The sequence below is a fragment of the Centruroides vittatus genome, unplaced genomic scaffold (assembly GCF_030686945.1).
Source record: "Centruroides vittatus isolate TY-2023 unplaced genomic scaffold, ASM3068694v2 contig_19, whole genome shotgun sequence".
In the NCBI taxonomy this organism is placed as follows: domain Eukaryota; kingdom Metazoa; phylum Arthropoda; class Arachnida; order Scorpiones; family Buthidae; genus Centruroides; species Centruroides vittatus.
This window is the reverse complement of record NW_027121169.1, coordinates 5808916-5827362: the sequence shown is the minus strand read 5'-3', so window position 1 is coordinate 5827362 and position 18447 is coordinate 5808916. Positions and strand designations below refer to the sequence as shown.

Sequence of the window (18447 nt, the reverse complement as noted above, 5' to 3'; positions counted from 1 at the left end):
GCAAACTTACAACATCCTGAACTGTCTCATACATAACCCATTGAACAAATTTTTAATGAACAATTTTCAATCAATATCTGAAATAATGTATTGAGTCCTGGACTAGATTGCCCTGTCTATGATGACCATATTGTTTTTAATTGCAGTGCCACCCAAAGTCCATTTGATACACATATAGAAAAGGTTCCTCTGGGCTCTTAAGCCTAGAGCATAATGAATATTAAAATGTTAAACTTAGGTTAATAAATTTTAAATGTTTCTGAAAGTGAGGACTCCTGCCTAGAGTTCAACAAGCTCTATAGCTGGATTTCAGTACATGAAATACATTCTTCATACAATTTCATATGCCTAATATTTTAAAATTTATGGAATCATCTGTTGTTCTAGATGACTAACTTCATAATAATACATAGAATCAAATCTTAATCAAACTTAAATATATAAAATATCGAATTATATTTAATTTTTCATTCTTAACAAACACAAAGATTTGGATTTCTTTAGATTCATATTTATGTTAAAAAATAACTGTTATTTCTAGTGATGTAACGAATAGTATATTCGGCCTCAACCAAATACCGAATATTCGGCTAGGAGCGTGGCCGAATACCAAATATTCGGCTTGATTAACGCACGAAGGAAAATTGACGCGCAAACCGCATTATGGCTAAGATCGCGCACCGTGCTCTCTATTGGCTCGCTGTCATTACGATTTTTTCTTCCATTAGGTCTAAATTATTTAAATTAATTAATTAAATTATAATTATTAATGTTAATATGAGATGGAGCCTAACATCTACCTCTAGTGCCAAATTGGTTTATAATTTATGTAATAGCCGTAAATAGCCCACTATGATTCAGCAGTTGTTGGTATTTAGATGTAAGTTATAACTTATAAGTTATTTTATTTGCAATCGATCATTTTAACTCTTTAATTAAACACTAAAATTTTGTTTTTACTATGTATTTGTAGACTAAATAGTACCCTAAGGATATAGTTTAGTGGTGACATAATATGGTCTAGTTTCTCCCCAGTTGTGGAACAGTTCAAATATATTATTGGGGAGTTTCTATTTGTGAAGTTTTGTGATATTTTGCTGCTGTTGTTTCTGTCAATATTTTTAAAATTAACATGATTTCAAATGTTATCTTTTGTATATAATGAAAAATGCTCATTCTTTGCTTTATATATAAAATAAATTATATATTAGTTACTCGTCTTCTAGAAATAGATAAATAATTCTTTCATTAAATACGATAAGTTTCAATAAAACGTTTCGTAACTCATTTTAAATATCGTATATCGTATAAATATTAAAATATACAGGAATACGAATATGACATAATTAACTAAACAACAACATTAATGCCCGATACATTCTAACCTACACGCCATCAATGCCATAAGATATCGGGCTAAATAAAGGCTATATTATTATTTAACTACGAAATAATTTAATACTAGAGTTAGATGCTATTTCTTATTAACTTTAATAATTATAATTTAATGTTCAGCATTAATAAAAGTTACAAAAATGATTAATTTATTGTGTTTTTGTTATTTCTTACTCCTGTTTTTAGGTATTCGGTATTCGGCCGAATAGTAATTAAATATTCGGTATTCGGCCGAATAGTAATTTAAATATTCGGTATTCGGCCGAATAGTGAAAAATAGGCCGAATACCGGGTAGTAACCGAATATTCGTTACATCACTAGTTATTTCACTTTAAAATGTTTCTTCACTTTTTTTATTGATGTTTCAGATCGATCTCATAACAAACTTTCTTAATTTAATATTTAGAAACACGAGAAAAGAACTTATGCAAATGACTTCATTTATACTGTATAACCTATAGCAGCATACAACATGCATAAAATTGTTATAATAAAAATAAAACCTTTGCATTATCCATCCACCTTATATCTTACATCTATGGGAGTAGCCATTACAACTGAAAGTTGGTATCTAAGCCATCCCATCATACATATAACCAACCCCTTTCAAACACACAACCTGCAGGTTATATGCACTTTCTTATATTTCAGGAATTGATCTTAAGGAATTTTGGAATTTATGCAATTCCATCCAAATTCCTGATAAAAATTAAAGCTATTCAAAGCATTAATAAAGCAAAATCTGGCTCACTATTACATAAATATTTTCAGATTTAAAGAATCACAGGATGAAGAATGTGAAGGTGTTCTCTTAATGTATTTTTTACAAGACCAAAAACAGCAAATAAAAGAAACCAAACCAGACTTGAAAAGAAAGAGGCAGAAGACAGATCCAAACAAAGAAAATGAAGAAAGATTAACATCTTTCCTGCTAAAATAATTTTTTTAGCAGGATTATAATCATCAATAGAATGGATAATTTTCAGATCAAAGTACAGTATAACAATAAAGCTGTTTCAAGAACATTATTCTAGTCTTTAAATAAATTTCAAAAAAATGATGAGTTCATTTGATATGAACATCATTTTTTTGAAATTTATTTAAAGACTAGAATCAAGGACATTAAACCACACCATTATTAAATAAACTTTATGCAAGCTTTTATAAAATTTCATCTGTTTAATTAATCTAAACTATAAATAATTAAGATAACTTTTTCCAATCACATAGTAGGAAGAGAAACAGAAATCAAAAATTATGTTTATTTTGATTATTAATACAGAAATAAAGAAAAAAAAATACTTAAAAAAATGAAACAGCAAAATTTAAAGTCAAAAAATTTGAAGCCAAAAGATTATTTTTTGGATAAAATAGGAATTTTAAATGAAACAACAAAGACTTCTTGAAAATTAAAACTGTTTTATTATAGGGCCTAGTATAAGTTATATAAAGATTATCTAAATTTGTAAATGTTACATTTAAATATTATTAAAAGAATATACTTTGAAGAAGTTATTATATAATCCATCAAGAGAAATTTACAGCAGAGTTACATCAAACCACCAAAGAGGTTAACAACCCCACCCATAATAGTATTAATATAGACAATAGAACTTTTCGAAATCGAACAAAATTATTTTTAAACATTATACCATTTAAAAGACAAAACAACATAACTACATCTGAAAGAAGCAAGCCATTTTACCTTATGTAATCCTACAGAGAAGATATTCTTTCTTTAGTAAACTTCATAAATATCATAGACATATGGAGTTATTAATGATTCATAAGAACTTCAGCACAAATAGATTAAATTAACTCAGCAAATTAAACTTCCACAAGGATTTGTCCTATAGAGTATCAAAAAATTATTTTATCTACATTAAATTTCATTAATTTTGTAGAAAGATGTGGAAAGATTATCTTCGGCAGTTACAAATAATTATTCTGTACTTTCTTTAAAAAAAGAAGGCAAATTAATGTGGCAATCTGATAAACTTCCATTAGATTTTACCTATCAAAAAGGTATTCTTTCCTTGTTAAACTCCTTAAATACGTAAAAAGTGTCTGCATTTACCAACTCATCTCATAAGAATATAAATACGAATTAAAATATTCAGTTAATACCAAGAAAGTGCTTCAACATCATTTACCTTTCATACACATCTACAGTAAGCAATACATGTTTAAACAAGGAAAAAGTAAAAAATGACAAATTAATAATTTAAACTGATAAAAATACTGAATATACCCTTAATTAAGTAAAAATTAGCTTAAATATACAATTAGCTAGCTTATTTAAGCATTTTTAAGAGATGAAATAAGTAGAGTTTATTCATAATTCTTACATATAAGAGTGGATGAGGTGATCTTTTTACCCAACATTCACTGCTTGGAATCAATCAATAAAACCTGTCTGGATGTAAATCCTCTCATTCTGTTCTAAATATAAAACACAGACAGCTTCCATTAATACATTTTATGTAATTAAGTGTTTAAGAAGCTCGTAATGGTTTCCAGACAGCTGTTTTTAAAGCTGTTTTTCCAGTCGAAATCACGCGCATGAAGGTGAAGCTACCTTCTTTAAGGCGATAAACGGGATCGTGGATTAAGACAACGTTAACCCAACATTTACTTAAAATATTAAGTATTTAATAGGCTTCGAGTAAAACGTTGAACATTTAAAAATGACATCTTACCTGTTCTTCAAACGTCCGTTAAAAGAACGATATCCAGTCCACTGCAGTAACGCCAACACGTGACTCGCCAGTTGTGACGTCACAGACCGGTGGTGTGATGCCAGGGAAAATGGCTAGGGTGCGCTTTTTATATTTGTTTATTTTTGATTTTATTTATTTTCGTAAATAGGTTAAATATTTTAATGTTTTCTTTTCCCCTTAACTACGCGGAAAAATGGGATGGTTTTTAAGTTTAAAAATATAATTAAAAAGTTATAAATTAAGCGAATAATATAAATATTAGTTTATAATTCGTATCTTTTTAAAATATGTTTATGATCTTTGAACGCCGTTCGGGAATAATCGTCATCAAATGCCGTGTCTTGCAGATTTTTATCGGACTTTTTAAGTGAAAATATTAATATTGTTTAAATATGCTTAATGGATGGATTTAAGTCGAACTTTTTCGTGTGGGAAGTTTATATAAAGCATATATGTCGGCCATTAAGGGTTTTATGCGCTTAAATTTATCAATTTTTACGTTAAACATGGTAAAAATAAACATCTACTTTTGAAAAACTCGATAATAATCCATAAAATAGCTAAAATTCCTGTAAAAATTAGAAACCCGAGCTCATCGAAACGATATCAAAAATGGCGGAAGGCGCACAAAATTTTTCAATTCAAATAAGAAAACTGGATTCAGTCCTTTAACAACAGGTTCGGCTTTAATAACGTTCCATCAACAACTAAAATAACCACAATAAATGTTAATAAACCACCACAAACCGAACTTAAAATGGAGTTCAACAAGGCCAAAAATATGTTATAAGCAAACATTATTAACTAAATTAAACAAATAGGCCAAATTATAATCTAATAAATCGGCTACAAAGTTCAAAAACTCGTCTTTAGGGAGCCATGCATTGTTTTCTTTACTGATTTTAAGATTAGTGATATCGTGCGTGACGTACGGAATTCTACTGTAAATCCTATTCTAATTACGTAAGTAAACACTCAAAATATGGAGAATCTAGTAATTTGAATGAATATAATAAAATTCACGAGCCAGTTACACGTTCAATAAATTTGCTTAAAAACTGAATCTATTGAACACGTGTATTAAGCTCGACAGCGGAATTTATATAACGTTTATCAATCGATTTTCTAATCGATATCGATCAAATAAATCAATCAATTAAACAGAACCGGTTTCACGTGATTAAACACTTCCCCCTCTTAAAAGAACTTTTACAGAAAATATTACATCAACGTATACGTTAAAAAAAAAGTCCTCGAAAAGGAATATTTATTTATTTTTATCTTATTCGAATGAAACACGAGTAGACAGTTTTCAGGTTCTGTTTGCATAATATAAAATACACAGGAAAGGATCACATGACGTAGAATTCTCAACTAAACACACCTTATAGAATTACGTATAATAGGTTTTAAATACAGTAGAAAAGATATCCTTTATTTCAGTTAGACAAAGGGAAGGTAGCGAAGTTCATATTTCCTTCTGTACTAATCAGAAAAATGGTAGCATCACTTCCGTTTCGTCTAACATATTATTTATTTAATCTAATTTTTTTTCCTGTAATAATTTGCATTTTATTTGCAAATTTCTCTTTAATTTGCACGTTTCCCCCATTTTTTTTAAAGTCGTTCATTTTATATACAAATTTAGTAACAATAATAGTGAAATTTATATGTTTCATTGTCATTAAATTTGTCGATTTCACATCCATTGTTATTAAAATTGTATATTTCAGCTTTAAACAATGAAATACGCAAATTTTTATTGTTATTAAATCTGTATATTTCAATTATAAAAGCGAAATATACACAAATTTAATAATAATAATAACAACAACAACAACAGATGAAATGTGCAGAGTTTAATAGCAATAAAAATGAAATAATATTCAAGTTTAATGGCAATAAAAGGCTAATGTAGTAGAAGTTTCATAACAATAAAAATTGCTACCTTACAGTCGATGAAATAAATACACAAAATTCATTCGAACCTCCAATAGCGGCCACCTGTAAATAGCGGACATTTTTACAGAAATCTTTTTGTGTGTGTATGTATATGATAATGAGCAATCTTTTTGACCTCATTGTTATCGAAGTTTTTTATTACACGTTTAACAATAAACAAGTTTAAAGGCCCGAAAATTGTACGTTTCACTTCTATTGTTATAAAGGATGAAGTATATAAATTTAACAACAATAAACGTGCGAAATATACAACTTTCATAAACAATAAAATTGAAAGGTACTAATTTAATTTAATTTTAAAAAATAATAATTGTAATTAATTTCATTCACAATTGAATGCATTTAATTGAGAACGATTTAAACGTATAACTTTCATTTTTAAGCTATAAAATTACGCGAAAAGGATGCACTCCAACACAGAAAATTCAATATAATTAACCTTCTAAAACACAGAAATTGAACGCCGTACGACTTAATAAATATATCCCTTTCATGTGTCGAAAATAAATGCACCAATGTGATAGACTCACGCAACTTTTCTAGATATATTCGAACGTTAACAAACCTTTTGTTCTCCAAACAGTCGTTATTAGCTTTATAACCCTTCTTTAGAAGTGTCGAAATGCACAATTATAGAAAAAAAAAAGCTGCATGGAAAGACCTTGAAAAAGTCATTTTACGGCTTCATTTTTATAACTTACTCCTCTTAAAGAGTTCATTTTCCTGTTAAATTTCCAAGAAAAGCACGTTCCAGTTCGAATTTTTACAAATCTTCGACGTCACATATATAATTAGTGTGACGCAATATATTGCCCCTTTCATTGTTTTGCGCGTATATGAGGTAATATGTACAGTACGTATACCTCATCTACCTTTCAGTAACAAGAGGTGAAGCTTTCACGCGTAACACGTGTGATGTGCCATTTAAAATAATACCTTAATTATTGAAGCTTCAGAAACTGGGTGTTCATAGCATTAAATTAATGCGTGTTAATTGTTTCTTCAGCTTAATATACGTACACTTTTATGTAATATCTGTTTCATCAGACAAAGAGGGTAAAGGTAAGAGACACATACACGAACCACGTCTTTGTTGAGTCATAAGCAGCCATGCGATAAGAGAAAATAAAGAAAAAAAAGTATTGGGAATTTTATAAAAATTAAATTATTCGTGAAAGAATTTCACGAATAATTTTATCGCTTTTAAATCCTCTCTTTCGCCATTTTCTGCGGTTCCTCTATGACATTGCGATTCGGAGAAAAATCGTGATCACGTGGACGACTTTTTGAATTTTTAAATATTCAAACTATAATCGCCGATTGATGAAAATTAATTAAATCTTACCTTAACTAGATCGGTCCATTGATTATATTTTACTGTAAAGATTGGCTTTTTATTTCGCCGATTTTTATAAATGAATCGGGAAAATTACTTCGTCACCGATTGAATGAAAGAATCGGCTTTTTGTTTGACTAACCAAAACACGTTCTAGGCATCTATTGGGCCTGACGTCACGGGAAGGTGTGATCGAAACGTCACTCGTGACGTCGTTTAAGAAGAAAGATTTTATAACTATTTCGTCATTCTTCGTTCTTAATCTTTTAGTTAATTTTATTTTCGCTTCTCGCTTACGATTTAATAATATAAATTACTAAAAATTGTATTTAAATTTTAAATTATTACGATGCCAACTTTAAACTACAGGTGGCGTTGATATCTGTAAACAAAAATTTTTGTTAAATTTTAACTCAAAAACTTTAAATTAATAAAAATTCGCTTCTTATTCGATATTTTTAAATATTTAAAAAGCTATCTTTGTGATTATTGGTTATTTTAAACGATGAAGACATTTGATTGACTTATTCGAAATTCAAATTTCAAATTCGAACTTTTGAAGATTTTGAAAAGAGAAGTCAAAATTTTTAAATGTCTCAGAAAGTCTCTCGCGATCTACAATTTAAATAGCTTACAAATACATTTTACATTAATGCAATCTCCAAGTTTTCTTTGTTAAAGTTAAGTGAAGGAAATTAAGTTTAAATTCCCGGTTTAAAACCGGAAGTATTATGATTAATAATAATAGAAACACGCATCATTATTTTATTAAATTTTTATTTAGTTAGTGTAAAAAAAGTTTTCGAAAATCACAATAGCTTCGTCACTTTTTATTAAAATTTCCAATGACATTTCCGTCAGTGGAATTGCTTCGGAAAACGAAACTTCACTCACTTTCGTTTTCTGTTATCTTATCAATTTTTTAATTCGTTTTAATTCCTAAGAAAATTATCGCTTAAAGTACTGTACATAGAAGGATAATTTATATCTTATAAGATTTCACATAAACCAAATAAACTTTTGCTTATCTTCCGCTTTGCTTAACGCTACTATGGCGCCATCTGTTGACTAAATTTGAAAGTAATCGTTTTTATTTTTTAAAAAAATTTTTACTGTGTTTATTATATAAATTGAATTGCTGATTATTGGCAGAAAATAATGTTCCATTCTTTAGTAGTAATTATAAAGCACTTTAATTGCTTTAATGTAGCATTGTTAGGGCTTTGTTTGCGTATAATTTTAAAACCCACTCGCTTGTTTCCCTTAATAGTGCGTCTGGATGTCAATAGATGGCAGAGGGTGTAATAGTAGCATTACATAAACGTTTGCTTAAAATATTTCATTAATAATTTTCTAAACTTAACTGTATATTATTTTTAAAATATTTTTTAAAACTTTATATGGATGCTTTTTATTTTAAACATTTTGATCGAGTTAGATAAAATTATGATTAGCATAATCATCCGAAATTATTAGACTAGACTCACTGGTGTTATATAATTTTAGTTTAACGTCGTATAAAACTGTTCATATAAGTTTGTTAAAAATCTGCCCTAATCAAAAAGCCCCAAAATGGCGGCTCTTTTTGACTTTGACTGATAGAGGAGTTTATTGCTATTCGCTTATACTCCGAAAGAACAGGATGATCATCGCTCAGCGACCGAAGAGTCGGCCTTATCGAAGACGGCCAGTCCGGGAAGGCAGAAGAGCGGTCACCGACGAGCCCAAAGCCGGCCTTATAGGAGACGGCCACCGCGAGAAGGGGAGATAGAAATGCCTTCCGGGAGGACTTGGGGGGAAGCTGGCCCCTATTCAGGCGTCATTGGCAAGGAGGAAAACCCGGAAAAACTCCCCCTGCCAGCTCGTCCGAGTGAGGCACGAACCCCGATCGAACTCCGGTGTTTACGGTCTGGTCACCGCCATTATGAGCGGAGACGGAGTCCACTCGGCCTCAAATGGCGGCTCCATAAGTCCAGACCTATTTATATGACCTTGATTTATATAGATTACACCCACTGCCATCTATCGATATCTAGACGAACTGTTACACCTCCGCCCATAGGGAAACAAGCGAGGGGGTTTTAGAATTATGCCTTGTTTGCAGCTCCACGAATTTATTGTTTCCTGAGATACATACTAAATATTCAATATGTCTGTGATTGATGGAGAACAATACAACAGTGTTCTCCAGCTGTTCTGGATTCGAATCCAGATCTGCAGAACAGCAGACCAACTATGCTGGATCCTTCTAATAGATCAGATAAAGAACTGGTGAGAGGCTGTAGCAAACGTCTCTACCTAGGCACCGTCTTTGTAGTCAACTTTCCAGCAGCATTTTTCAGTTTAATTCGGATGGCAATTTTTCTAATTTCCGTGTTGTAAATCTGGATCAACATACAACTATTGATCTGTAAACAGACTGGCTAAACGACCATTCGTTAAGATAAATTGCTTGCTGGGAGAATCCGGGCCGTATCTAATCGATAGTATTGCCACGAGGCAGCATAGATACTATGCTTCAAAGAAAAATTTAGCAGTTTGCTTTTCGAGTGGCAATTCCATCTAAGCAGCAAATGTTGCAAATGATTTGGCACAAATATTTCACAAGTCCATTGACCATATGTTAAGATCTGAGGATCCGGGTTTGAATTTGATAAACCACTTCGCACCTCACCAGATGTATTTACGCAAAAACACTAACCGAAACTATTCAGAAAGGACATTTCAGCAGTTTGCTTCACGAATCAATTCTAATTCTCGACCTGGGTGCATATTCTCAAGACGAGTTACGAGTAGCAACACGTGTGTCATGTGTCACGAACTCTTTCAGTGAATGGTCTCACTGATCGGGTTTCTACTACGTAATATTCTGAATACCTTTCCGTTGTTACATAAATCCAGGCTGTAGTATCTGCTTGCAGGCACTACACGTGTTGTGCTTCCTCTCTATTTACTACATTACGCTGTCCGTGATGTTGCAGTTATGGCTTACCAATAGATCAAATATTAAATGAATGCAACGGGTGGGTAAACTTAATACATAATAAAAGACATAAAATACGGTGTTATATAATAAATTCTGTACACATTTTATTAATGGTTGATCATTTACAATGTTTGGTTTGCTACACATTGCTCAAACGTCAAACAAAACAGATATACACAAGTTTTTTTTCTTTGTGTTTATAATACATATACTCAACAAACAATCGATTCTTCTTCCGGTTTATCCATTCCGATTATCACTCAGTAATCAGAACCTTTTCCATCATTCATTGGTGATTGTACTGTGTATTTCCTTTATGTATTCGTCTGCAATCGTATTAATTGTGCGTATGAATAGAGTAGCGAACGAGAGATGGAACCATAGAATATTTGGTATGGATACGGATCACGTGCCCAATTGTCGCATCAATAACTTACGCATACGTTCTCGCTAAATAAATATCTCGACGACCTTTTGGTTTGATATCATACCCGGTATATCTCGTCACTGCGGTGTGGTAATTTTTTTGTTTTGTGTAGATTGCACATTTCGCTGATATTGATTGATTTGGCACGGGATATACAGCAAGAATACTTCTGCCATATCTTGGTTAAACTGATAACGTATCTTTCTTACACGTTTGTTTTTGGGAACATAAATGGCGAATTCTAAGATACTTAACGAAGAGAAACCACTCGGGCACCAGTACAAAGGAGTATTTATAACAAAATAACGTTTGTGGGTTTGAAACGAGCATCTCATGGCTAACTTACATTAAGTTTAGGTATATTATACGAGACAAGTTCTTTCAAGGATACAAGGAAGTTTCTCTTGATGTCACTAGTGAACCAAATGTTTGGCATCTTTGGGTTGGAAGATTGAAGAGGGTTCAATTTGGTGTATGTATATTGAATTTCTTGAAGTTCCACTAATTTGTCTGGTTTGAAACAAAGAAAAACGGAACTAGAAATATCATTCGGCCAATTTTTATTGAAACTTTGCGAGATCAAATATTAGTAAATTGAAAACGTTTTATACATTCAAACGTTTTAAATGCAAGAGCCAATTGCAACGTGTTTCATCATTATTTAGCGAAAATTATTCCAGATTTAACGAATAGATCCTAAAGAAATAAGAACCAGATCCATCTTCTGTAAAATAATAAGTTTATCTCAAAATTCAATTGATTCAAAAGCCAAGTTAAGTAAATAGCGTTATCGTTTGCTCGAAGTTTAACTTAAATCTTTGCTATTCTTTTTGTAAGACTTGAAACTACGTTCAAATAAATGATAAAAAGTATGCTTTCTCAGCATCGACTGATTCAAAAACTGCATTTGAACATATCAAAACTTAATAATCGATAAATTTAAATACGTTGCCAGTTAAATACCTGCTCGAAATTACTTAATTTATGGTGAAATTTTGTGGAGTCACAAAATGGTGTGGTGTAAGAACTTTAGCTGGGAAGACATTAATTTCACATCAATTCCGGGTATCGTTGGCATAAAATTCTAATCAATTTTTAGAAAAATTATTTGTTTAAAAATTTAAAATATGTAAAAAATTTCGCATCCCACTTATTAAAATCCCTCACATGAGCTTTCTGAACGGCCAAGATAATGAAATTAAACGAAAGTAAGTGAGAAATAAGTAAACCACGAGATTTATTCTAATGGAGAGGTATTTTCGAAATCCAAATGTATTATTTTAAAGAACAATAAATAGACACAAAAAGAATAGCTAGAACCTATTCAAAATGGCAATATTTGCTTGGCTCTTGGCAAAATTTCAACGTAAATATTTTATCAAATTTGTTTCTTTTGACTTGCTTTCCAGTTTCTTCTCAAGAAAATTCCATTTCGGACGGTAAGAATGATGCAACAGAACCAAAAAATTTGAAAGTATTATTAGAAATTTGAAAAATCACAGAAGAATCTGAAGAATCACCTTGATACAGAACCGCAAAACGCGATTCTGTATCAAGGAACTCGTGTGTGTAAACGCTTAACTTCGGCCTTTACATCGATTTTTAAATTTTTCTATACTTTAACAAAAAGAAAATGTAAAATTATTTTATCTATTACGTTATTAGATGGCTTTACATTAATAAAATTAATATTTTTTCCTATTAAAATCACGAACAGAGAGGTATTTATAAGTAAACAGTTATATTTTCTGGAGCACTTCTGTAAGATTTCCTGACAATATCAGTGCATAAAACTTCATTATTTTATTAATTTTTCATTAAAATTTTACTGTAAAGACCGTTTTCGTTAATTAAAATAGATAATCCTAACAGAAATTCAATGCGAATTTTAGAAATTAGCAACGAATTTCGCCCAATAAAAACAGAGGGAGTTCATGACGCAAAGAGGGAGAAAGTAAGGAGAAACTAGTGACAATCACGCATAATCTCTCTCATTAATTCCTGCTTCGATTTAAAAACACATCCGACGATCGCAAGTTCTCAAGAGGATCTGAATTTTGGCAATTTTCAAAAATTTCTTTTTCCTTCAGTTTCGAATTAACTTCACGGATTTATTATTATTATAAATGGCAGTTTATCACATGTGAGGGGGGAGGGTTTGATCGATAATTTACACACACGAAACTGTTGACTAGTGACAATATAAATTGTAAAAACGAAAGTAAATTTTCGGCGAAAACGGAAATTAATAAATTCCTCCCCCTCGTGCGCTCTTCCTTTGCACGCATATATGTATATATATAGAAAAATTATCGTTTTTCTCCGGGCATTTTTCCTGTCGATCCTTCGAACCTTATCAACAAAATACTCTCTTTACATCACAGATACCACAGAGGCTTATTTTGTGTACTCTTTATACATATAAGGTCTTTAAATGGCAGAAAATAAGCTGTGGCCGCCGACTTTACAACTAGAACATTGATAAAAAGACACTTACTAAAGAATATGGCTTACGAAAACTAAATTCAGAGAGTAAAAAACGAGGATTAAAAGCTTATTTCTTAAAAAAATATGACGAATAGAAAAAAAAGGAGAGGAAAAAAGGCATGAACCTGCATGCGGAAACATCGAACGAATGCAGCACCCATGAATGAGTAAAACTTATTTTACAAATATGAACACCAACCACAACACAAATGAAGGATGATGTCGATTTTTTAATCTACACATTAACTGGAGGTGTGGCCCCGTAACTTGTGTTTTGAGATCACGTGCCTCTTCCGGCTACGTCACAGTCAGTAGGGGTGGTGCCGCCGCGGTGGAGGAATCCGTGGACGGCGGCGTCGGCAGTTGAGGAATGGATACCGAGTCGGGATCGCAGTTTTCAGTCGCGTGGGGTTGCGTCAGAAGATGCACACTTAACGGGTGATTCTGAGACACGTGCGAAGGATTGACTCCTTCCGCATCCGGTAGCATGAGTTCCAGATTGCTGGATTCGGAGTTGGTAGGAACTGGAGGACTCGACAGCGATAGCTCCGAGGAGACGTTCAGTGTGTCCTGATCGCTGTCTATAGACGTTCTGGATTCGGGTGTAGGAGCTTCCAAATTTTGAAGATTATCTTCGCACTCGCCGGAATTTTCATTCCCACTCACATAACGTATACACTTCTTCTTCCTCCTACAGAAATATTCAAGTTTTAATCTTTTATAATTATAATCTCACAATGTAAAGACGTATAAATTCGAAAATATGGTGTGAAAAACTAAGAAAAAATATTGTTTATCTGACGTGAGAGTTCAAATATCTGCTATATCTGCTTCTGTTAATCTTCAAAATTTTAAACTTTCCGCTCATAATAAAGTTTACTTTCTTAATTTCATCCAGTTTGAGTTCATTTAGAGCAGCTTATTTGCAGTTATGCTAATATGAAAAATCCGGAAAAGTGTTGCTAGGTTTTTATGTTTAAGACAGTGGCACAAAGTTAAAATTGTGCAAGAGATGTTACTTAAAATATAACTTTTATATTAATTATTTTAAAAAGGCAAAACACTAAATTATAAAGTTAGAGATGAGTTTTATAAAACAATATAAATGCCAATAAGCAGTACAATTTTCATTATGTCTGACTTCACTCAAGATACAACACATGACCCTGCCTTCTGGATCCCAAAAGATGCTTCCCAAGTCGACCTTTTTTATGGGAAATTGTCCCCTATTTAGGTGTTAGACATTCAAAGAAAACTCCACATCACCCCATATGGAGTTTTCAGTGTGTGTCTAACACCTAAATAGGGGACAATTTCCTATAAAACATCCACCCAGGAGGCATTCCCTTGCAGATCACTCACGTTGCATTGGTGTATCTTACCAAACCACACTTAAACAATTGTTTGAATGATTGTGTACTTCTATTATTTAAGTAATTCTAATTTTGATTTTATTTATTAAACTAGTAAATCTATGTGATCTTTCATCAGTTCATCAGCTCATAATATATTCTGGGTCAAGAACCATTGACCTGAACCATATCTTTATCCAAAATAATCAAACCCAACATATAGCAGAATCATGAACTGTAAAGTAGCACAAGACTAAAGTAGAAATCATGTTTTAGAATTTTGTTTTGGGTATCAGAAACAGATTAATCCATTTTATATTGTTTCTTATGGGAACATTTGTTTTGGTTTTAGACTGAATCAATGTATGTAACATTGTCATTAAGACAATCTCCAAGTGAGGGATCCAGAATAAATGTCATGCACAGGAGCTTAAGATATGTGTGTAGAATGGAGAAATGTATATAGATAACTTATAGCTAGCATGCATAAGGACTTTACAATCACTCTGTATATACTGCTAATTACATGACACCATAAAACCTCATATTTGAATAGTGATTAAAGCAAACTGAATAATTTAAATGTAAATAAGGGGTGCTAAAATTCTATCTTTCTTTTCTCTGTAAACTTTCAGGGGAGTTTGAGAATTTTGAAACAGCACATTTAACACCCAAAAGTTTCACTTGACGATGCTTTTATTTATTTAATTTACTTTTACATATGCATTTCAAAATGATTGTAAGATTATTAGAATATTCACATAATAGCAAAAAAAATTAAAATAATTTTTATATTTAAACTCTTCGTTGACTGTGTTATATAATTAAATAAACTACTCACAAAACCTTTCGTTGCTTCTTGAAAAAGGTCATTAAAAATGACCGAAAACGTTTGAAGAATAATAAAAACGGCTGTGGTTAAAAAGGTTTTGTGAATAGTTTATTTAATAATTTTCATATTTTTAAAATATCTATGGTGTATAAATTCTGCTTGCTGCATTGGGATGATTTTGATGCATAAATTTGTTATAACACCAACGTTAAACAATGCAATTTCATGCATATTAATGAGATATTAGCATATAAATATGCAATTGAACTGATGCTCGGTATGTGTCATCACAAAGAAGCTTTCCAGTTAGAAGAAACTCCGTATTGTGGACATGCTGAAGAAAATTTTTCTGTTGAGAAAACAGCATTAGAAGTTGGTGTTGGATGTTGGAATGTATCCAGAACAAAAAATAGTGAGCTACCATATCAAAAAAATTTAAGAGCTGGCAAGAAGAAAACATTGAGCACCAACACAAACATTTGATAATGAGTGCACATTGCAATACATCACAAGTGAAGAGATAGTTGAAATGTGGCTTAGGAATAGAAGTGAGTACTTTCCATAGAGGCCTAAAACATAACAATTTAAAAGCCCAAGAAGCATAAAATTACCAAATTACATAAACAAAAATGTCTTAATTTTGTCAAACTCTATAAAGACTGGACCTTATAAGATTAGAAGAAAATTGTATGGTCAGATAAATCCAAAATTAATAGAGTTGGTTCAATGGGCAAAAATTGGTATGGATTACATCAATGAAATCTACGTATAAAGCCAGGAACACACATGCGTAAAATTGTGTGGCAGAAAACTGAATCAGAAATCAGCTTTCAGTTCAGTTTCTGTTTTACGCTTTTATGCCAGAACACACATACGTAAAAATTCTGGCCGAATAGGAAATACCACTGCCACCAACAGTGCCAATTTTATTAATTTTTTCCTCTCATACAGGCTATCTATCTCTTTGTACCTTCCATTTTTTCTCCACTTCCTGTGCTATAATATAGAAAATTTAAATTAATAGACTTATATTCTGAATTCAAATAAAGAACCTGTGGTCTAAATACTAGGCCTATATATCAATTCTACTAGACCTACCTGTTATTTGAAATTTTGCACCTATAGCCATCCATAAACGTTGTTTAAATATAGTGTCTTTATACATGACACTGATGTGGTTGAACAGATTCAATAAACTATTCAACATTCTATTTCATTTATTTTTCGTTTTTTTGAGACTGTCACAATTGTAGGGTTAACCCTCATTGCCACCATTGTTAGAATAAAGAGCACGTGTGTACTTTGATGTCACAGAAAAGACATCTCTTTATTGGAGGAATTTTGGCGTAAAAAGTAGAGACATGCTCTACTCTATTTTCAGTTCTGTTTCAGCCAAAATTTCAGAAAAATTTTTACGTTTTCTGTTTTATGCTAGATTTTACGCTGAATTTTACGCATGTGTGTTCCTGGCCTAACTGAGCAAGAAACACAAACATTGAAATTTGATAGTGGTGGTCTTATGCTCTGGGGCTGTATTACCTATTTTGGGTCTGGAATGCTATGTTCTATACCTAATAGAATGGACAGCATTATTTACACTGAGATGCTTGACAATTATTTGTTATAACCTATTGATTATTACCATATTGACAAGAACTCTTTCATTTATCAGCAATGTAATGATCCGAAACATATATCCAGGAGGGCTTAGGAATCAAAATATTTTCTTGCTTGAGTGGCTGCCTCAATCATCTGATCTCAACCTGATTGTACACATATGATCCCTTCCTAAACATTGCTTGTCTGACTATGCAGCACTGCCCAAAAGCATCCAGCAATTATGGGAATGTATGGAGAATGAGTGGAACAAAATAATATTGCACGATTGCAGGATTATTATTAATTCTAAGCCTGATTGCATTAGGAAGATTTTGAAGGCCAAAGGAGGCTATACTGATTCTTGAAGTATACTTTTTCCACAAATATGATATAGATTTTTGCCTTCATCAAAATCCTCCCAATGCATATGTTCTTTGTATGTTACTATTATTAATAAAATAATTACATTTTCAGATAATTATATTAGTAAACATATAAGTATGCAAATAAATATAAAGTTTTTCGTACTAAATGTGCTTTGCAACGTTTTCCAGTTCTTTAAAATGGTCTCGTGTGTTCTTTAGGAGGATTTTGATGCTTACTGTATTTAATTTTGTTGGACAACACTATAATAAACATAATTACAGTAGAGCATCGGTAAGTGGAATGGCCGGAAAGTGGAACGATTTTCAGTCGGACTGTGTCGTGCTGAATCGAATGTTTTTGATACTAAATTTACTTCTAAAGTATAATTTTCATGTTTTTTATATTCTTTAATATATTTATTTTGTTTGTACAAAATGCAGAAATAATTTTTAACGATACGATAGCCTCGATGATTATTATAAAAATTTTCGTTAGGCTTAAAATCGACGAAAATTCAACACGAAGCGACACGCAACGGAGAAAAATTTGAACATCGGACAGGTTAATGTATTTTTTCGTACAAAGTCGGAAACTGGAACAAATCATTAACTGGAAGGACCCCAGTCCCCAATTGGTTCCACTTATCGACGCTCTACTGTACTTACAATTAATAGTTATAAATACAATGCACAAAAACTTAATATGCTTTGCAGTTATTTTGCAACGTAATACAAATATTTTTGGTCTACCTTAGGACAATCTTCAGGCATATTGGAAGAAGCATAATAAGAATGGTGCATTGTATTTATAATTAATGCTTTGTTTAGTGGATGGTTTTTATTCATTTATAGTCATTATTTCATATTATAGATTGTTTTACAGACATTTCACACAAATATAATTGTAATTAATGTAAAATATTTTTCAGAGTTTTTTAAAGTATGCAATCTGGAAGTGTATTTTAAAAACTGTTCGTAACTATTA

General features: G+C 31.6%; 2 protein-coding genes across 5 annotated transcripts in view; both read right to left on the bottom strand.

The window, feature by feature from the left end:
• Positions 1 to 7591, bottom strand: part of LOC136970187 (long-chain-fatty-acid--CoA ligase 5-like) — a 53244-nt gene extending 45653 nt beyond the window's left edge. For 2 of the 4 annotated variants that reach the window (XM_067264603.1, XM_067264607.1), the window contains exon 1: positions 4096 to 4213. The gene's annotated coding sequence lies outside the window, so the exon portion shown is untranslated. Of the gene's footprint in view, positions 1 to 4095; positions 4214 to 6643; positions 6757 to 7423 lie in introns of those variants that run through there. The other 2 variants (XM_067264604.1, XM_067264605.1) reach the window with 2 other exon arrangements.
• A 5181-nt stretch (positions 7592 to 12772) lies between these two features.
• LOC136970179 (protein pangolin, isoforms A/H/I/S-like) overlaps positions 12773 to 18447 on the bottom strand; it is a 74514-nt gene continuing 68839 nt past the window's right edge. Inside the window, 1 exon segment of the mRNA XM_067264591.1 lies at positions 12773 to 14005. Coding sequence (XP_067120692.1) covers positions 13612 to 14005 — 394 coding nt within the window. The 3' untranslated portion in view covers positions 12773 to 13611.